Genomic DNA, 22,658 nt, shown 5'->3' on the forward strand with positions numbered 1-22,658 from the left:
TTGCAAAAGGAGATGTGTTAAGCCATTTTTCCTAGGGTTGTCATGAATAGTACATTGGTTGGATGTTTGCAGGTGTCACAAATATTAAATGTGTCAGCAGAGTGGCACTGCAGATGTCCCCTCACTGGGCGCCTGGCCTAACGCACCACACTGACTGGGGAAGGTGGCTATTCCATATCCTCTCTGCCCATGGAGTATTAAGTTTGTTGCAAGACCCACTACAGTGGCTTGGTTTCACTCTCACTCCAAGCCCCACCTTGTAGATTTATGAGTTCCTAAAATCAGGATCTTCTCATGTCTGTATTTAAAGATGCATCCCATAATGGCTGGTGCAAAATTAAAGCTTAAAGTTTGCTGAAGCAATGTTGAACAAAAATATTGGTGAATCCATATGCTTTCTTAAGATGAATGCAGTAGTCTGCAGCGGATTGTTTACAGGTGAAAATGAGCTTTTCTGCATGTCTTTAGTGAAAATGAGAATATGTTTTAATATTTTACGGGATCTGAATTACAGCCTAATGCTACAATTCAAAGACATAAGCATTTGTGTTTTCCTTAGATAGGAAAAGCAAAGGGTAGTGGTTTCTGAAGTACAGGGCTAGAGGGCATAATGGGTGTGGAGGACTTGAAATTATGGTTTTTTAAATCAGAAGTGGCTGTAAAATAATCCACCTGAGCATGCGCTAATGATGGTTGTGTAGCCTAGTGAACAAGATGTGGCTTAAGATGCCTGCATCCCACGTGAAGTACCTGGGTTCAGGACCTGGCTCTGGCTCCTTGTTCAGCCCCCTCCAGCAGCTGGTGACTGCTCAAGATAGTTTCCTGCTATCCACGTGGGAAATGTGGCCTACCCCGGCCACTGCAGGAGTTTAGGGAGCTCGTTCTGTTTATCTGTCCCCTGTCTCTGCCTTTCAAGTAATTAACAAAATACATACAGCTGCATCGAAGGAATGATGAACAGAAAGCCTCCCTACTGTATTGCACTGTATTTCACCCAATGTGGTGAGTTCCCCCACTCATGTTGCAAGCCACCCCAGGTCGTATTCAGCATTTGAGTATGGATTCTATCACAGAATTACAAGGAAAGGTCATGGGAAACCCAGAGACTTTGTTAGAATATTTTAGGTATGGGGGCAAGGACAAACAGCTCTGCGCACCACATGGAAAAGCTTAGTTTTGTTTAGTGCCTTTACAGTTTTTTCTGGAGAGCCTTCTTGGTCTCTCAGCGCCACACCTCTTTCTCTCCTTGCCAAGACTAGCGGCTTCCTCTGGACAGGGACCTCTATCATTCCGGCTCTCGTCATCCACCCAGCAGCGGACACTGCGAAGGCAGCCTGCAGCTGTATTACTGTGATTTACAACCTTATGTCTGGGTCAGAGTGAGACAAACGATCGACACCATGACCAACACCATTTATGGAATGTTCGTGAAAAATTCTATGAAAGAGTTCTTTAATGGCCTCACATTTCTCTCCTCTCCTTTCCTTGTACAACTTTTTTTTCTTTCTGATCCACCTCTGCTTGCCCCAGCATATTTAATTAACTGAGTCGGTCAGTCCTGGCCCACCAGATCTTTCCATTACTGACTTGAGAAACAGAGCTTCGCTGTTCTCGGCATGGTTCTTGGCATCTTGGTCTACACTCCATGCATTTTAGCGAGGTTATCTGTATCATTTAAATCAGAGCTTTTTTCTTGGATGCCCCTTGTGTTGGAAAAAGTAACATTTCCCCGTATCACTACTTAAGAAACTCAAACCCAGGAAGTACAGCTGCTTCTTCAGGCTCACCAGGCGGTGCTGCCATTGGGATGGGCTGTTGGGCCTCTTTGCTGGCTTCCTCCTCCGGGGACCTCTGGGCCCTGAGAACCCTGCACCATTCACTGAGGCTAAGCCGGGACTGCCTCAGCTCTCCTCCAGAGGGGCAAAGTTCTTCAACAAAGGTGCTCTTTCAGTCTCTGTTCTCAAGCCTCTAAAAAGCTGAACTACCATAGCATGTGTGTGCAAATCCATGGCTAACATGTCATTCAGCTTATACCTTCTTTCTTTGTCATGTGTTCACGGGTCTGCTCCCACTTTGTCTTCCCCCTGTCTCCCCACAGTGCTTTGGCCGGATGCTCATGCAAGTGGCTGTGGAACAGCTTCCTTGCCGGTCGTGGCGGGAGGAGTTCCAACACTTCTGCATCAGTGTCTCCACTGCCACTTCCCTGCCAGGTGGTAGCAGGTGCGGCTTCAGTGGCTGTCCATTCTCGTTGTGAACATGCTTACGTACAGGCATGTGGAAGCACTGTGGAGATCTTACACACAGTTTGGGTCATGCCTTTGAGGGCATTAAAGGTTTATCCAAGGCCATTACCACAGGCAGTCCAGAATCACATGCTAAGGGTGACCACTGGCTGATGTTAGACAACACACTGCAGTGGCCTTCGTGCTTTCAAATGACTCCAGCAGCTCCTGCTAAGTTATACAAAAACAAGCAAATGAGGAGCCTTTCCCAAACAGTGTTGTCATTACTGCTATCAGATTCATCTAATAGAAATAGCTCCTTGAGGAAGTGTCACTTGCCTGCTGTGGAAAATACTCGGTGTGGCAGCGTGTTGAAACATTCAATATGAATTATAGGCATTTACTGCCACGGAACCAAGGAATCCTATTCCCCCCTTCAAAATCAATAGAAAAATTGCCGCTTACACAAGGCGTTCTTCGTGTTTGCAAAGACGAATGACAGTGCATTTTGTTCCAAGGTAGTTGAGACATTTCTCAAGTAGTGAAGTGGTTTAATCCTCAATTTTACCTGCTCAGGTTAAAGGGTCCTGTTTGCATGTGCAAGGACTGAGGCAATACATCCCATAGATAAATAATACACTGACATGATTGTTCATTTTTGAAAGTAAATTTTTAGAAAATGTTGCATTTCTGACAGTAAGAATTAGTTGAAGTCAGGTATTGAATGCTCAAGTGGCAGATATTTTAAAACAGTAGGTTACATAGAGAGAACGTTTTCCATTCATGAAGTTATCTTTTAACTCACTGAAAAAATGAGTTGCACCCTGGTCAGTATTTTCTCTTTGGAATTCTGAATACTTGTCTTTTTTCATCCAGATTAATAATTTTGCAGGGTTTCATAGTTGAAAAATTCCAGTTGAATAATTATTCTGCTGTCATAATGAATTCTTTTTCCCAGTGGAGTTACCATGATTTCTTCTTGGTCTTATGGAAAATACATGAGTATAAATACTCTTACTGAGTAAAAGCCCAATTGTGTACGTGCAAAAGCTAGGTAGGCAAGCAATGAAACTGAAGTACTCATATTAAAATGTAGCTCAGTGTGGACCCGTGGAAATACAAAAGTGCTCTTATATGTAATATATGTTAGCACTGGTGGCTGTCAGTCACAGAAATTCAAGTAAGCTGTTGACATGTAGCGTTTTTTCCTGAATTTTCTGTGTCCTACGGAAATGCCCACAAAGTGGGACGCATCCACCAGTGACTCTGGAGGGTCTGGGAGGAGGGGCTGTGGAGAAGCCAAGTGTCGGGGTTATCAATGGAGCCCTCGGTGCAGGTGCCTAGATAGATGTGGGTTCTGTGTTCGTGCTCACTGCTCACTGGATTTTCACCATTACACTCCTGAGCACAATCAACTGCAGATACAAGGGAAACAATAGCAATGTCGTCCTGTTAACGATGGGCTGACCAATCCCAGGGCACAATGCTTTCATTACATGTGAGGCAAAAGAGTGACTTAGGAGTATTAACATTCTAGTGTAATTTCCACAACAAGGAATACACACATTTTAATACTCTCAGACCAGTTCAGCTGATCTCTATATATTTGGGGAGTAAGCACTGTTTTTTCTTTCTCTCTATCTGTTAAATTATCTTGTTAAAAAAAAAAAAAAGCCAAGCATGTGGTGAGAAGTGGGCATTTACATTCAGACAATTTGCATATTCTTACAAATGTGTTTAATTATAACTGCTTCAAAAGTTTCCCAGGTTTTTGAAAGTTTATTTTAACTCTGAAGACTAGACAAGGTCATATTGACTTTACAACATCCTACATGAGTTAAGTCTATATACAAAGAAGAAAAGACAACACTGGAAGATCACACAGCTCGAATGTGTGCACTTGACAACATGGCAGGCTCCAGCACTGAGTATCATATTTCATGATCTGTTGACTAGCAAAGGTACAGTCACTGGTACCCTAACTTCTCAAAAAAAAAAATCACACTCATCTTGATGAAGTTATTCAAAAAGAGAAAGTCAATCCTCAAATTGGAATAGGTGATGGTGGACACAGAGAAAATGGTTAACATTCAAATTTTCTAAAGGATGATGTTGACATTTTAGGGTTAGCCAATAGAAGTTGGGCTGGATAATCCACTTGGACTTCCTGCTGGTGAGACTTTTTGCTTGCTGTAGTGTGAGCATAAGCAGAACAAATTGGCTTCACTTTGATGTCACTGATATAAATGACAAGGTGCTACTTCATTTCACAGTAATTATCAACATGTCCATGGGTGGGAAACCCTGTCTTCTCATCATGTCTGACGCCAGAGAGTGGATATTCCACTGGGCTCACCATATTGAGAAGAGCAAATAAAAAAAGTGCCCAAATCACAAGAAAACCATTTTACTGTCTTTCTAAAAGCCATTTGCTGGTTTTTAACTGATTCCATCGGAAAATGTGCATTTTTTTAAAGGTATCAATAGAAAAAATAATCAAAAGCATCATATGAAAGTGCAAGTAGTTTTGGAAAAGTGAATCATTACAAAGCACTGTTGAGAACTTCTCAATTTCATCATTAGGATGGGGCATAATCTACATAGAAAATGCCTTAAGACGTAGTGGGACGTGAAATGCTGAAGCAGGTGAGGTTCAGTGGCCCAACAGGAAGTGGTTATCTGTTTCTATCCAGGATGGCTTGAAAGTTCAGCCAATTAAAAATAGCTTAGATTTCCAATTTTCAAGTTATCTAAAAACGGTGTTGAGAAGGTAGCAGTCTTGGTCCCGGGGGAGAAAAGCCCGGCACCCTTCCAGAGGCTTCCAGACAGCTGTTCCTTTGCCCAGCTGAGACAGGATGCCTGCGGGCAGGGGCACCACCCTGGGGCCACTGTGCTTGGATGAAAAATCTCGCCGTGATTGACTTTCTCTTGGGACTCTGCTATGGCTGAAGACCATTCCGTATATACACTGTTACGAAATGCCGTGGACCCGTGGCCAGACAAGACAGGAACGGCCTAGTGGCTTCAGTTATGCAGCACACGTAGTAAAGGAAAGGGAAAACTTAGCAGCTTTGCACGGGAACTTAATATTTCATACACTCCAGATCCTTGCTTTTCCTGGACCCTTCATCTAAAATTCCAGTAACTCTGTCTAAGCCTTATCAAAGAAATCCTTGTAAAAGTTGTAAGTTGGATGAGAGGACATTTATGAGGCGATGCGAGCAGTGAGAGCCAGGTCCGTGACACCTCCGTGCTCAATCACAAAGTGTTATGATCATTGCTTACTTTTTCAGAACTTTTGAAGCAAAATAAATAGAAATCAATTTTCATCTTGAAAATGGTTTACTACATTGTCCTTAGTACATATTCTGCTTCTTGCCAAAAAAAGGAAACCCGAATCAAAACAGAACCAAGAAAAAAAATTTAAAAATTAAAAAAAAAACCTACACAGCAAGCTTCCTAGGAACCAATCACTGGTGTCAGATGCGAATCAAATTTTACTTTTACAGGAAATGTGGACATGAACAAAGAAAGGATGGGAGGGCTTGATGAAGCTGTGCTGTACTGTATTAACAAGGATTTTCTAAATTCATGATGCTATTGTAAAGTAAATATAAGGCTATATAAATACCATCATAACTGGGGTTTGCATTGAAACAGACATGATACTTTGAAATGACAATATAGGAGTCTCCCTAAAGGAAGGACTTGGAAATCACACAGTTCCAACTTCCTGTAATATTTAAATGGGAGCTTCATTTTACTCATGTTAAACACTAATTGATCTGCTACTCAGTCATGTGCCATAAATAAATAAAGCATGACTTTTTTTTTAGGTGAATAAGGGGAAATTTCAACTGAGAAAAATGCACTTCATCAGGTAATACACACAATAAGGAACACAAAATAAAAACAACATCATCAGAATTCTCCCGTTAGAAGTTCTGCATGTATAAAGAGAATGGTCACGATTAGTCCGCGTGTTACGGATTCAAGATCCTGTAACAAACACTGACGGTGCTGGGTGGGCGCTGGGGAGCAACTAGGATAACAGTGCATCACTACAGAGGAAAAACATCCTTATTGCTAACACTGCCGTCCTCCTTTGCAGTACATGGAGACTGTGGGCCACAAAAGCTCCGTCAGCTCTAACCTGAAAGTAACTGGACGACCTTTCCCTTTGCTATGAAAAGAAGACTACCTCTCCCTCTAATATCTCGACCGATGACAACAATTCAGAAAAAAGAGAAGTGATTCACAATTAATATGAGGCTACTTACGATGTGAACAATTAAAAAAAAATCAAATGACCTCATTGAAAAGGCAGGCTTAGACTCCCTAAAAAGACAGCTAGTGGCCCACCATCATCTGAGTACTTCCTCATGAAAAGCACAAACATTCCGTTTCCTACGCGTGTTGCACAGTCCCTCCGTGAAGCTCCCCGGGGAGGGGAGGAGAGGGCCCCTCACTCCTCCTCCGTGCAGCCCAGCAGCTCTGACCGCAGGGTGATCCTGCCGTACCAGGACCAAGGCAGGATCCTCAGCAGCCGTGCGGAGATGGGGGGGTTGATGACGTTTTTTCTGTGGGTGTCATTGTCAAAATTGCCCTGGAAGACCTAAAGAAGAAGAGCAAAGGCGGTCAGTTACTTAACCATTTCTTTGTGAAACTCTTCATGGCTTCCGGGATATCGTCCACACACGTGAGATTTGAACCCTGTTTCTTCTGATGAACACACTGTAGTTCCCTGTACATCAGTCAGGCTGTCGACAGATGTTTACGTTGAAGAATTAGGGGCGGCATAGATTGTCTGAAACAAAGGGGGTGGGAGGGGCTAGATCTATCATCTTCCTATGCCTGTCTTTCTCCATGTTGTTGGAGCATCACGGCTGTTTGTCTTTTTGCTACGAGCTGGGCTTCTCTGGTCAGGCAGCTCTCTGAATGTGGTCCTTTCCAAGGAGGTGACTTGGAGATCCAAGCTGCTTGCAGAGCACAGCCTTTGATTAGAACAAGCAGCCTCCTGCTTTGCAAAGAGCAAAGGGGAAAGAGAGGGTAGATGGCTGTTGACAGAATGAGAAATGGATGCATCATGTCACTTCTCCAGGTATCTGTCTGAGCTTTGCTAATTCTACGGTCCCAGGCTGGATGCCTAGGGGGTGTGGTGATGGGCAGGACCACTGGGACTTGTGGTGACCAGCTCCAAGCTCTGTCGCAAACCCCTTCACTCCCACAGAGATCTCCATTAGCCCAGTCCAAGACAGACAACCCAGTCAATCCTGGTTTGGAACTAGATTTTTCTTTATTTTCATGTTCAATTCCCAGATGCCTACAACAGGTGAGCACTGCGACATACAGTCTGACACTTTACATTTCATAGTTGTTTCGTTTTCCTTTCTTTGGTGATAAAGTTATTAAGAGCTATTTATAGTTATTTTCCTACCCTAAGAAGTGTTTAAAACATATTTATTTTTCTTGAAAAGCCTGATTTAAAGAGAGAAGGAGACAGAAACATCTTACGCCAAGTGATTCACTCCCCAAGAGGCTGCAACAGCCAGAATGGAACCAATCCGAAGCCAGGAGCCGGGAGTATCTTCCAGGTCTCGAATATGGGTGTAGGGTCCCAAGGCCTAGGGTCATCCGCTGCTTTCCCAGGCCACAAACTGGATAAGAAGCGGAGCAGCTGGGACATGAGCTGGTGACATAAGGGATCTGGCACTTGCAAAATATTTAGTCACTGGGTCATCACGCTAGGCCCCCCAAAGCACTTGCGCAAACTGCGCGCAAACACTGCTCTTCTGTTAGAAATATTATAGGGGCCCAACATGGTGGCCTGGTGGCTAAAGTCCTCGCCTTGCACGCACGGAGATCCCATTTGGGCACTGGTTCTAATCCCGGTGGCCCCACTTCCCATCCAGCTCCCTGCTTGTGGCCTGGGAAAGCAGTCAAGGATGGCCTAAGCCTTGGGACCCTGCACCTGCGTGGGAGACCTGAAAGAGGCCACTGGCTCCTGGCTTCAGATTGGCTCAGCTTTGGCCGTTGCAGCCACTTGGGGAGTGACTCAATGGACAGAAGATCTTCCTTTCTGTCTCTCCTCCTCTCTGTGTATCTGACTTTCCAATAAAAATAAAATAAATCTTAAAAAAATACCATTATATTGTGAGTTGGTTGGGGGTGAGTGGGTACTGAAGTATGTATAAAAAAGTTTTAATGAGTTTTCCCTATAAATTCCGCATTTGTCCTTTCATTTTCCTTTTCTGCACCCAGCCCCCTTGCCCCCTCTATCTTCGGCGGGGAGACGGAGGGAGAGGGGAGAGAGGGGAGAGAGGGGGAGAGGGGGAGAGACGCTGACTGACTCTGCACTGGCTGATTCTGGAGCAGCCTGAGAACAGGGCCTGGAGCTCCATCTGGGTCTGCACGTGGACTGGCCGCTGCCTCCGTTGCCGCAGCTCCGGGAGGAAGTTGGATCAGAAGTGGAGCAGCAGCTGGGACTTCAAACTGTGCTAATTTCTATTTACATTTCTGTTGTAGTTCAACTAGGATGGCAAGACTCTTCTCGGAGATTTTCACTTTTGATCACATGAGGTATCTTAGCATTGGGATATAGTTTTTTTCTCTTGTTTGAGAGCAAAACATGCCTATATAATGAAAGAGGAAACCTGAAAGTCACCTTCCCAAACAGAAAGAAATTTCTTCATAAAATAGGACAAAATCCTGAACCTAAACCTTGGAATGTTCTGAAATAAGAGAAGGACTTAAAATGGCCTGTAAGAATAAGTTGGGTCAATCTTAGATACTAGCAATAGGTCTCCCGGGAAAAGAACAATTAAGGTATTTTCTTTGCTATTCCATAACGTGGCATTGGTCACTAGGCGCCCCGGACGGCACTGTGTGGACAGCCTTTCCGTCGCTTGCAGGGGAAGATCATTTACAAGTTCTGCCCCCATGGCACGGGAGTATACTTTCTCAACCTGACACAAAATATATCTGAAAGGCTATTTTAAAAATAAATATCTGCTGAAAGAGAATGCCAAGGCCTGCCACGAGGGGCAGAATCCATCATCCTGGGATAGCTATATTCACACCTGTCAAACGAATTTTACCCGCAGCCTTGCTCTGGCTTGCACTGACAAGGGGGAAGTGGCTGTGGTCTGAGAGGTGCCAGTAGCTCAGAGGACCTCTGAGGAGAAGCCCAGGAGCCTAGGTGCCATAAAGATTCATCAAAGACCTTGAGAGATGCGGCCACTGTGACATTCCCAAAATGTAAGAGTCCTGCTCTGGTTTCCGGACTCCACTCTGATAAAGGTTGCCAGTTCCAAACGTTTCATTGAGAATGTGATGTTGCAACAGAATATGGAATCTAAGTCCAGTTTTATAGCCCTGTCAGAGAACTGAACGTGTATCTTAAGAAAAACATGGTGTGCGTTCATTGACGCTGTTTTAGTAGTCCAAAGTAGAGAGTTTTCTCATCCTCTGGAAAGAAAACAGAGCAGGAAGTGTTCACAAGTCTCTCACCTCCAGTACAGGATTCAGTGAGGAACCCCAAAGGCCGTAGATGAACTACTGGCTAACTAAGGAGGAATTCAGCTACAGAGCAGTTCTGAAATTGCATACCAGCACAAAACTTCTGTTTGGATTTGTGCATATTGGAGGCTTGCTTGTTTTTTTTTTTAAGTGAAGTTTCATAGAGGAGGAGAATACAACATAAATGTCCACGGGAAAAAAGCTAGATCAGAGTCACCCAATCCATGATCCGCAGTGCAACTGGCATTTTTTTTTTGAGGTCTCTGGGTGATGTGGGGCATAAAACAGAGGCATATCCTTGCTTGTTCCACACCCACACTCATTCTCTCTCTCTCTCTCTCTCTCAATTTTAAATGTAAGCACTTAATGCTCTAAGCCTTCCTGTTAATGCTGCCTTTGCTACATCCCACAGGTTTTAACAAGTTGTGTTTTCAGTTTTCAAGAATTTTTTAATTTCCTCAATGACCCATTGATCATTCAGCAGCATGGTGTTTAGTTTCCGATGACTGCTTGATGTTCCATTACTGTTCCTGTTGCTCATTTCTAGCTTTGTTTCTTCATGGTCTGAGAAGATAGATGGCGTGATCTAAATCTTCCTAAATTTGCTGAAACCTGATTTGTGGGAGAATATGTAGTCTGTTCTAGAAAATGCTCCATGTGTTGAGGAGAATGTATTCTCTAGCCGTTGGCTGAAATGTCCTGTAAATATTTTAGGCCAATATGCTTGAAACTGTTTTCAACTCTGATGTGTATTTATTGATCTGTCTGGATTGTCTACCCGTTGAGTGTGGGGTATTGAAGTCACTTACTGTTACTGTGTTGTAGTCTGTCTCTCCCTTAAATGTAATAAGCTGCATCTGAGTGATCCTGTGTTGGGTGCACATATAGTTATGTTGCTGTGCTGAATTCATCTTTTACAGTTTTTGACTTAAAGTTTGTCTTATCTGATAACAGGATAACAGGATAGCTATGCCTGCTTGATTTTGGTTTCCATTTGCTGGGTGCTTTTTCTTTTTTCCAGACTTTTTTAGTCTATGTATATTTTTGTGAAGCGAGCTTCTTATAGGCAATTTTTTTTTTTATCATCCATTCAGCCAACCTTAGCCTTTTGGTTGGAGAATTTAATACATTTATGTCCAAGGTTAGGACAGATAAGTGAGATTTGTCATTCTGTTGACTGGATACTGAAGCTCCCTGCTCTGTGAGCGAGTTTGATGGTGTCCTATGTTTCTGTGTGTACTTGTAATTCAGGGCATTTTTCAACATTTTTTATAGGTTTGGTATTATGGTGGCAAATTCTTGGCTTTTACTTATCTGGAAAATATCTTGTTTCTCCTTTACTTTTAAAGGATAGCTTCACCTGATACAATCTTCTTGGGTGGAAGTCTGTTTTCTTTAAGACCTTGAATTATCATCCCACTTTTTCCTGGCCTATGGTTTTTACTGAGAAGTCTGTTCATTTATTTCCTTTATGTGTAACTTGATGCTTTTTTTCTTATTGTCTTTAGGATTCCTTGTCCTCAACTATTGACAATGTGATTGAAATCTGCCAAATAAATTTTTTTTTCTTGGTTGAGTCGGCTTGATGTTCCTTGAACTTCTTGTACATAGATTGTCTGTTGTGTCTTTCAAGGCCCGAGAAATTTTCAGTTGTTACTTAGCAGGGTCTCAACAACTTTTTCCTTTTCTTCTCCTTCAGGGATACTAATATGATATTTGGCTGTTTAATGTTATCCCATCTTTTGCAAACTTTCTTCATTCTTTGAAATTCTTTTTTTTTTTTTTTGTCTGATGGGGTTATTTCAGAAGTCTTGTTGTCTAAGTCAGAAATTCTTTCCTCCACTTGGTCTATCTTGTTGCTACAGCTCTCAGTCATATTTGTTATCTCACTGTCTCATCTATTCTCTTGTATCTCAGTGAGTTTTCACAATCATTTGGAGTTCTATCTAGATTTTATTCGATTCATGATCTAATTCTGGGGGAGTTTCGTGTAGTTACGGGGGCTTCACACTGCCTTGCTTCGCCGTGTCTTCTATATCCCTGAGTTGACAACCACACACCTATGTAACTGTCCTGCCTTTGTATCAAGCATACTTCTGGGGAAGGCTGTTACGGTTGGTTGGAAAGCAGGGTATCACTCGGTTTATGCTTTGTAGTTCAAGGTACACCCGGGAACATAGTCTTTGAGTGATTTCTTTCATCGTAATCATTGTCAGGTGTCTGCCAGTGCCAGTGTGATCCAGTTTGTCACAGTTTGCAGGGCAGGAAGTGTGGCGCTAAGGTCAACGTTGTTTTTTCAGAATGTATCTCTGTGGTTCAGACTTTTGCCTCAGTCTCCCTGGTGACCTGCGACAGCCAGGGCCTTGTTCTTGGTGCTAAGGGAGACAAGATCTTGCCCAACGGGCATGCCTGAGTGACCCCGGGCTTGTGACAGCAATTTCTGTGACTCAGGTGGGCCCTTCTCAGGTGTCAGCAGGAGGATACATCTTCAGCCCCAGGCCGTGGACCAGGGGAGGTGAGCAGAACCTTGCTTGAATCCAACCAGCTGGAAGCAAGCCATGTGGGAGGTTGTGTTCTGGAGGGCCTGAGCTCAGTCATGCAATGCAGGTATGTTCTCTACACTCACCAGATGGATTCCAGCGGCATTGAGAAACGTACAGCCAGTTGGTCCAGGGCAGAGTGGGGTCATTTACCTAGCTACCCCAGGGTGGGGGATTTTTAAATGGGCTGCTTCTGATGTTAGCTCCCAGGAGCTAAAGCAATCCCACTGGCTCATGTAGAGTGAGTGTGTGAACATAGTTTGGGGCCCATTCCTCCAAACTGCCACAGTTGGAGGAGGCAGGGGTTCTGTCTGTTGCCAGAGTGCCCTGGCTCTGACTCTGCTGCTGGTAGGAGTGGAACAGAGGCCTGCTGCACCACATTGGTTCCCTGGCAGAGCACTCGGGGCGGGGGGGGGGGGAGAGAAGCTATGTGGCTTCCCTGCTCCAGTCCTTCCAGACCCCAGGCCACTCCCCAGGCTCAAGTAAATGTCACTGGGTGATTGTGGGATCGCCTCTCTGCTGACACCTTAGGTGGTGTGGTGCACGGCCACTGGTATGTTGATGTGGTCAGTTGGCAGCCTGCAGCCAGCAGCTGGCTCTGCTGCACGTACAGCTGGTTTCAGGAGTGTTTGTTCTTGTCCCAAGGAGTCTTCGTTGGTGTTTCACTTCTTCACTGAAAGTTTTCATCAGACTCCTAGTTATCATGGTCCTTCTCTTGTTCTTACACTCCACAACAGAGAAAGTGACTGTGGCTCCACCCTGTTCAGCCATCTTGGTACATCTCTCTGGAATACTTTGTCTATCTAAGACAAGCCTCAACATTCTGGGAGTGTGTGTATTTAAATAGTTTTCAAGACAATTTTTTTGAATTAGAAATACAGCTCTTCTCTAGGTTTTAATCTGTCCATCTGAGAGCTTTATCCTCAATAAAGAAGGAGGACTAGTTCATCAAAAGTAATATAGTACTGACATGTGACAACAGCAAAGAAGAACTCAAAACTCAAAAGATGGGCACTCGTGTTAGAGGATCTCCTGACTTGGTGTCATCTTGGAGGCATTCCATTGAAGGCTCTCCAGGTTATGACTCAATAATGAATAGTATTTCTCTGGCCATAAATTGTAGCCCACAGAAAAAAACAGCTCAAATATTAGCGGGTATTTTTGCTGTGGATGTAGCCTAAGATGGAAAACTGTTGAATTCCAGTTTGGTTCACAGTTGGTGGTTCTATGGTCAAAAAAAATTTCTCCTAAGCCAGAATTTTCTTATTTTTTTTACCCTGTAAAATGGATATATGATAGACATATAAATGCATGAATTTCCTAACTTCATTTCATTTTATGGAATTCCTGACATTTAAAAAAATTCCTAGTTATGAACTTAAAAATAGTGGAAATTAGTAGACAGTAGGGTTTAAGGACCTATTTCACAAAGCAACCATTGATGTATGTGAGTGTAAAATATGATTTTTGAGAGTGACCTAAAGGACAGATATTTATTGGTTTATGGTTAAACATCATAAAATTCATTTTTATGTGCTTAGTATTGACATAGCTTAAATTTTTTAACTGTCCTAAAATTCAGAGTTACAATTTGAATCAATGCGTTAACTGATTTAGAACCTTGTAAAATTTCACAGAATTAATTCTGTTTGAGAGAAGTTAAACATACTATTTTTCCCTCTGGGTGGTGTTGAGAAAAGAGACTTCATTTTTCCTAAATCCTTTTTCATTTGTACAAGATTTTATTGTGTCTAACAACATCACTGGTGACTTTTATCCAATATTCTAAAATGAAGTAGCACCCACTAAACACCCACTGACCCGACCTCCTTGACAGAACAGGATGGGTTGGAGAGAAGCAACTCCTTGTCTGAGTTACGAGCCTCATTTTGGTATATTATCATGACAAGTTCTTTTATGATAAAGGAAATTAACAATCTCTTCCCCTTATTGAACAAAACTCGCAAACACAACAAAAAACCAACTAAACCCAAATATATTTTATAGAGTCTACATTGTGATTAAAACCAGTTTATACAACATAACAGTGCACTGGACCCAGAGACAGGATATCTTAGTATCTGCAGGAGGAAGATAATAAAAGGTCCCACCCATTAATCATTTACAAAGAACAATGGAAACAACCCTTAATGAAATAAGGAAAGGATGAGAACTTAATTCCATAAAGGGTATTTGTCAATAATATTTTAGGCTAATCTGCAATTTGATTAACATTTTAAGTTATACTGGAATATTCCAAAACAAAAAAATCATAAAAATGTCTTTAAAATGAGTTAGACTTATAGAAAGTTGTTTTATAACTTTTGGTTAGAGGGAGCATTTGGTGCAGTGAATAATATGTCCTTTGGGATTCTCCTATCCCATATAGGAGTGCCTGGATTTAAGTCCTGGATCAATTTGCAAACAGTTTTCTGCTGATGTGCTCACTCACAGGCAGGAGGGAACGGCCCCCGGTGGTTGGGCCCCTGCCGGCAATGTGAGGAACCTGGACTGAGCTCCAGTCCTCTGGTTTTGGCCTGGCTTAGCCAACCCTGCTCATCATGGGTGTTTGGGCAGTGAAGAAGTAGAAGGAAGATCTCTATTTTTGTCTTTATTTAATTTGAAAGGTAGAATTACAGAGAGGGGTGGAGGAAGAGAGAATGAGTGAGTGGATGGGAAGATTTTCCATCTGTTACTTGATTGCTCAAATGGGCTCAGTGGCCAGAGGCCCAGGCCATGCTGAACACTCCAGGAGCCATAAGCTTCATCTGGGTCTTCCATGGATGACAGGGACCTAAGCATCCTGAAGCCATTTCATAATTGGATAGCTGGCATATCATTCTTAATGCTTACTCTGCAATCAGTCTAAATATGAGTACATTCTTTCAGGTGTAATAAGCAGCTGGCTTCCAGGTACATCCCAATGTCCTGTAAATTGTTTCATTGGAAAAGAGTCTAATGGAGGGTCATATCCTAGGACTTCACCAAAAATGAAACAAGACAAAGACCTTTGACAAATATGGCAGACTGTGTTAACTGAGTTCCGTGTAAACCACCAGGCTGTAGAATAATGACAGCTGTCAACATCGCAACAGCCCAAGCCCTCGTCTGCAGCAAGGGGCAAAGGACTGCTGTGGGGTTGCTGCTCCTGCATCCGGAGGAGGACCACTGTCCTCCAACAGCTTTAAGGCCAGCAGCTCTATGGCAGAAGACATAGGGCCATAGCCAACACAAACCACCCATCATCGGGTGTCTTTCTGTGGGTAAGGTATAGGGGAGCAAAGTCAACATTAATGTCTGCTTGCAACATTAGGTGGTGTTGATTTGTGAAAATATTCTGTGTCATCTACAGGTGCAGGAAAGGGATCAAATAAAGAGAATCTGTTTCTGTCTTAAGCATGTGTTTTTACATAAGGATTGTCAGCTTTTCCTGTCTGCTGAAGCATCTGTTGATCTTGGTTTCACTGTGCAGGGTATCTATTAAGATCTGTCGCAACCTTGACTCTGTCTGCAGGTGCCATCTTGAAGCAAGTTGCTGACTAGAGGGTTCTTTCCACCCGGGGACATCTATCTCTTCTGTGTAGCTTGGCATGTGTCAGATCTTGCGTTGAGCACAGTTGTGCAGAAAAATGCCAATCTAGTGACCAGTGAACAGTCCACACAACCTCGTGTGGCAGCAAATCATCACTGTCAACCAGCGTGATGTGGCTTATACCCTCTGCTCTTGGGCAGTACTCACACAGCCCTTGAGCAGTTCCTTCTTCCCTGTAGGGACTTAAGAGTAGATCTCTGACATTCTAGCAGCATCACTTCCATTTTATTGCTGTGTCTGTTAGACATTTGAAATCAATGCACAAATGGGAGATTTCAAACTGTCCCCCCCAAATATTTCCAGTGTTTTTTTTCCGTCCTTGGCATTACATGGTCCTATTTCTGTGCTTTTTATGCTTTTCAAATGGCTAAACGTTTGCCTTGGTTTTCCTGTAACTGACATGAAATCTTGTTAGATAACAGTTAATTCTTGGTGGGCAATTAGCTCTGTGACAGCTTTTAAAAAATTCATTCTTTCTTGACTCCTCTGGTTGTTGTCATGGAAGAGAAGGCAGTAATGGATCTCTGAGAACTCTTAACCTCAAGCTTCCCTCCAAATGGCTAAGTCTGCCCTGAAAAGGACGGGGCTCTTACAGTCATTCAGGCACTAAAACCTAAGTTAATGTATACTGCAGTCCCAGGGGGTTGAGGCCTAGCACACCAGCATGTTTGCCTTTGGTGTAACAGTATTTTCATACTCGTGATCTGACCTCCCTCTCGAGTCTATGGACATGGGGTGGCGAGCCATCTTTGAGGGTCCTGCTTTGAGTAATACTCTTACCTGTACTGGCCTGTTGCTCTGGACCCCAGTGACACATGCTACTACTGTGTAAATCAAAACTTGTAAAGTGTTTAAGGATGTGGCAGTGACGGTCCCCCTGTATGAACATTACACCCGGTATGCCTGCAGTATAGTATCACACTCGCTCCCCTGCCCAGGGATGTACCATGCAGAGTGGGAGATGAAGGGGCCTCACTGCCCACAGGAATACCAGCTCTGTGTTCCTGGCAAGCTGGAAGAGGCGACCGCTATGATGCCTTGGTCCCCAGTGACAATGACAAGCTGAGAGAAGAACTGCAGAAATACAGATTGACCAGGGGTGAAAGGAACTCGGGGCGGAAGAACCATCTCATTCCCTTGGCTATCTTCTTGGCTAACTCTGGCTCCAAGTGGGGGCTGGGGTGGGAACGGGACATTTTAGTGAGGCTCTTGTGATCCTTCCTACAAAAGTTCACAGTACCCTTTGTTACTCTGTATTGACCATGGGGAAAAAAGACCCCCACTCCCCTCTGCCCCCCAAAAGGAAAGGATCCTGTGTTGATGGCTGTCTACTTTTTTCCCAAAAGTGCTGTCATTTAGAATACTCAGTGAAAGTCCGGAGGCAGGACACGTCACCATATTTAACTTCCTTTATGGATAAAGTCTCCCTAAGTAACAAGAATATTCCAGGAAATATGTCATGTACAATGATTGCCTATAAAGATTTATGAAACATAAAATATGCAATCCGAAATGGCACCTATATATGAGCTGTCTGCCTCTGAGTACTTAGGATTTTTGACTGCCATAAGAAACATCCTGCCCTCCAAAAAAAAAAAAAAAGGCACACTTACTTTTCAAAGCTATTGCCAGGAGATATTACCAGCACTAGTCAGAATAGACCATCTTTTTTTCCTTTCTAGTCCAAGTTCACAAGATAGAAATGCCTTTGTATCACAGGACAGAGCTGCCCAGCTCTCTCTCATCTCTGATTCTCCAACTCAGTCACATGAGGTATTCTCCATTTCATCTGCACAGTCTGTCCCCAGGCTCTGCCCTTCGTAGATCTATAAATGCTGCAGCTGCAGAGAAATGGGCGTCTTGGCTCATTCTCCCCCTGCATGATGAACCTTTTCTCACTGCAAATCTCTTTGAAGAGTTTCATCATATCCTGGTCGGAAATGACTGAATGTGGAGCTGTTCTGTATGGGCAGGGAAGTGACTGGGGCACTCGGACCGAGTCTCAGGGAGGAAGGGGGGTTGGGAGGTGCGAGAGAAGAACATTAGCAGCTGGAGGGCAAGCTGGCACAGCGGGATCTGGAAGCAGAAGACAAATGTGGGCATCGGGTGTGTGTACGTGCCTGACGATGAATGTCTCCTGACCTGCTCTGCTCAGAAATCTCAGTGGATCACCTGATCCCTGCCGGGAAGGTCTGTAACAAAGAGAAGGTTGCAAGATGCAATATTTAGGATAAACAAGGGCTCTTAATGCACATTTTCCAAGGCATTTTAAAATTTTTTTCGCCAAAGTGTTGAAGTCTCCCCACAGTATTTGTTGATCTGAAATTCAGCTCTAAGCAGCCGTGCTGTGTCTGCAGTTGCTAAGTCAGGCCAACCTACAATGAAGGGCATAGGGAATCCTGGGCCCACACTGGTCAGGCAGCTATGTAGCTTTACCTGAAACGCAGGCTCTCATTTGAGGACTACGTCAAGGAGATTGTGAATCAATCAAGGAGCTGATTATTACTATCAGAGTGGAAGGGTCAAGTTTGCTGTTACCTACAGATACAGAGATAACAGCAAAAGGGGGCAGACACAGCAGTGCGACTCTGGTATGCGAAAGCAATGTTACTTTTAAGTCACGAATGCAAACTGCCTTCCTCTAGTTTTTACTGACTATTCAGCATTTTGTTTGTCTAGACAAAATTTAATTTCTGGTCTTACTGGGCTACAGGAAGTGATTTCTCCTGTTTGGTCTTTTGTGTGCAGCTTCAGAGACGCTGGCACTGGGAAGAATGGCCTTGAATGGCCTTGGCACAGGCAGCTGTAACCCGGGATTCACCTTTTTTTTTTTTAAGATGACCTGCTCATCAGGCCCGTGTCTCCAAGTGCATCCAGGCCTTCTGAGGCTGAGCCTTCCGCTGCCTCCGAGGGAAGGGCCCCGGCAGGCTCGGTACAGACGAGTTCATCCCAAGAGTTCTCTACAGCAAAGTGAACACATTTGCTCTTGGAGACTCGAGGGAGGAAAACGCATGTGAATCATGGCCAAGAGGGTCAGGTTATGGTGTGTGGCAGACCTGGAATGACACTTCACAGCTTAACATGCCTCAACAGCCGCTTTCATACTCTCTCATAGTTAAATTTTGAAAAAGCAGCAGAGACTGGGGGCATTAAGGAACTCATTTTGAAAGGGTTACAGAACAGACTAAATGGTTCATCATATTGTAGAGGATGGTGGCGTGCAGTGCATCGGAAACGTGGTTAATATGCCATGTTGAATTAGTGGATTGGTTTTTCTTCCTCGAAATGTACCACAATAACCAGTCAGAGTATTAGCTGGTCTGAATTGAGCCAGGTCCACAGTGCTACTTAGGCGCTACTCGCTAGCTGGGCATGATGCCGGCAGCCACGAAAGTGACGTGCCAGTGACGTGGCTACTCTCCAGCGCAGACCCATCAGGCATGCGTGCTCTGAGCAGGTGCACTATGAGCTGGGAATCACACAGGACTTCCCTTTGGGCTCTGCTTCCATCAGGTTTACCAAGGCTTTTTTTTCTAATGAATGACAACATGTTTAGTGTTTAAGCAATTCATCAAATTTTGATAAACTTTACCAGTCTATTGATGTATAATCAACTTTGATGTTTTCATTGTTAATCAATGCAGAGAGGTCACCTTGGGTGAATACTACTAGATGGTTTCACCCACGAGTAGCAGTTTCTCTTCACTGCAAAAGGTTGTCATTTCGTGATTCTGTCTACTAATATTTAAGTCGAACATAAGCTACTAAGAACTTTTGACGTGGACATTTTTATTGATTTCTGGTGAGTAATGAGGGGTTGAGGAAGTTGGCAAGCAGGAGTGTAAGCTCTTGGCCTGTGAGCAGGAGGGGTGATGAGGATGCCAGAGCATGTGATAGCAGGAGTGCTGTCTGAATGCACTTACAAAGTAGTGTTTCCAAAGGAAGATGTGCCTAACAGATTTCTTAGGTCTCACACACTTCTTTGACTCTTGCAGAAATATCTGTTCACTGTAAAATTGTAATATTTGAAATTGTAAGGGAGTTTATCAGATTCCTTGAAAACTAAGGAAGCCCTGGATTCTGGCGAGGTTCAGACCAGCATGCCTTCCCTCCCTGGCGTTGTTACTTTGGCATCTGTGCGGGGATGCCAAGATTCCTACAGTGCAGCTCTCCCACCCCCTGCCCAGGCCAGCTCCAAACTGGGAAGCTTAATGGATTCTGTGTGCTTTGCGTTTGTTTCTGCTACCTGATGCTGTGCTGTCTGAGAGCTTCTATGAATGCATTTTAAGACTTATTTGTTTGAAACGAAGGACAGGGAGGGAGGAAGATTAGACTTCAACGTGCTGGCTCACTCCCCAGCTGTATGTCAGGCCCACGTCGGGGGCCTGGAGCTCCTGGAGCTCCATGCTGGTCTCCTAAGTGGGCAGCAGGGCTCCAAGTACTTGCATTAGTAGGTAGCTAGCTCAAAGCAAGGTGGTCAAGTGGGACTCAACTGATGCTCTTGTGGGATGTCTGTGTCACAGGTGGCAACTTAAGCTGCTATGCCACATTGCCAGCCCCTGGTTTACTGATTTTGAAATGAAGGTTAAAAGGTCCAATGCGACCAAGAAAATTCAACGCTTCACTGGCCAGCAAATACCTGTAAAGTTGCCATTACTGGTGTTTATTATTAGATAATGTGAAATACAACAGATTTCCTAAATCAGTCCCAAAAAACAGGTCATTTTTGTGTTTGTACTTCCAAACACACTAGACTACTTGACATGAATGAGCTCCTTGGGACACCCATGGTTTCTGATGGTTCCTGTGATGCTAGGCCATCTTGTACTTCCTGCATTTGGCTGGGTGCTCCATCCTATATCTTTCATTATAGAAGCTGTCCTTGCTGCTCTGTCTCATGAGCTCTCTTCCAGCCATCCCTGTCCTTGCTCTCAAATCCTTCTGAAGTCCAGGCTCAAGAACACATGGTCTCTGGGTGGGTAGGACCTTTGGTGTCCTCATGTTACACAAAAACGGAAGCATATCCCCTTTGTAGGTGGATTCTATCCTGTCCCTTTCTCTGGGTTCATGTCTAACTTCAAGCCTGGCTTCACAACTAATTCTGACAAGTGAGTCCCCGTTATGTTCTCTGTGTGCCTTAGCAACTGCTGTAATGCTGATCTGTGGTGACAATATGCTTCAAGTACACATGTGTTGGTCTGGGTGGCCCTTTCCTTATTCAGTGGGCAAGTCTAGCTAGCCCTGTAACCCACATGCCCTTCGTGAAATCAATTCTTTTGTACATGTTCATTGCCCAAGTTGTGCCCCCCCGCCCCCAGGTTAGAGGCCTTAGCAAAATTTAATAGGCATTCTGTTCTTTTGACGGAAAGTGGAGGGGGCTGGGGAGTGACAGGGGCGGGGATTACGGAAGTTACATAAGGAGTTTTGGGATTATCTTAAACTTGGCAGTCAGTATGTAAGAATATAGTGCAATGGTCTGTCCCTCCAAAATGCACATGTTGGCGCCCTAACGCCACAGTAAAGCAATTAGAGGGTAACTCAGCTTGGGAGAGGAGGGTCCTTACAAGTGGAATCTGACCTTTAGGAGAGTCTGAGAGAGTGCCTGCCCCTTCTCAACCACATGAGGGCGCCATGAAGAGGCACTGAGTACAGCAGCAGACTGACTGCTTGTACCTCCTTCTTGGCCTGCTTAAGGCTGGAAATGGAGAAGTTCCTATTGGTTGGCAACAGCTCAGATGATGGTGCTTTGTTTTGCAGTTGGAATGGACTAAGGAAAAGATGGAAATGGTAGGGCTCCATCAATTGTTTTCAAACTGCAGTCCCTGCTTACTCTTAACTTTCAGTCTTGATAAATACACGGATTATTGTTCAAAACAGAGGACCATGGCTGGTGGACATTTGGCAAAGTTGAATTGCTGAAGCCACCTGTGTCCCAAACTGGAGTTACTAAAGGTAGAGTTAGACTACTCTACTTCATATCTATCTCCGACAGACGCACAGCCCGGGAGGCCAGGAGATGACGGCTTATGTACCCACATCCCTGGCAACCAAGGGACAGACCCGGCTAGAGTTTCTGGTGCGGGACTTTGGCTGTTGCTGGCAGAATGGGGACACTCTCAGATTTTCAAAGAAACAAATAAAATTGGGGGGGGGTGGTGGTAGGGGAGTAATGAAATTAGCTCTATCACCTTCTGTCTTCTGGGTAGGGCTACTTAAATTTAGAAAATTGAAAGTGGGCTCAACACTGACCTCTATAGCCAGGCAAAAAGGAAACCACCTCAGGTGGGGGTATGAGCTCTGACAATGCGCCAACACCTAGCACTGTGTGAATGCAGACAACTGTGTATTCTGCAAACCCAAAGTATCCCACTCGGGCCCCATCATGTTGAGTTACTGCAAGGAGAAAGGCAGCTAAATGTCCCAGAACCGGCCCTTTCCTTACCAGATGGCGTTTGTTTAAATAGCATGGGCCTCGCTTTGAGACGGTGCTGCAGTATCTCATTAGCTCCTTAACTTTATTTTCAATTAAGTCACTGAACACCTTAAGTAAGCAAAAGTACGTGGCCCTCCGTCATGTGGAACACAGTTCGCCTGCTATGACTGAAGCTCCGTGTTCTGGAAAAAAGTTTCTGGAAATTAATTTCAAAGAAGCAGTTTGTTTCTCTGCCTCCTGTGGAAACAGCAGAGGAGACAAACAGGGCAGGCCCTGTCATCCCTTGAGCTACGTGTCCGTGGCCCCGCTGCTCCAAAGCACGTGCCTCGGTCCCTTGGCTGCGATTCTCTTCA

General features: G+C 44.1%; 1 protein-coding gene across 2 annotated transcripts in view; it reads right to left on the reverse strand.

Moving 5' to 3' along the window:
• Positions 1–6,421: 6,421 nt before the first annotated feature.
• The window catches only part of EDIL3 (EGF like repeats and discoidin domains 3), a 287,743-nt gene continuing 271,506 nt past the window's right edge, over positions 6,422–22,658 (reverse strand). For both annotated transcript variants that reach the window (XM_004586218.2, XM_058656184.1), the window contains one exon: positions 6,422–6,837. In XM_004586218.2, the coding sequence (XP_004586275.2) occupies positions 6,688–6,837 (150 nt within the window). In that variant the 3' untranslated portion in view covers positions 6,422–6,687. The remainder of the gene's footprint in view (positions 6,838–22,658) is intronic.

Source organism: Ochotona princeps, chromosome 28 (assembly GCF_030435755.1).
Source record: "Ochotona princeps isolate mOchPri1 chromosome 28, mOchPri1.hap1, whole genome shotgun sequence".
In the NCBI taxonomy this organism is placed as follows: Eukaryota; Metazoa; Chordata; class Mammalia; order Lagomorpha; family Ochotonidae; genus Ochotona; species Ochotona princeps.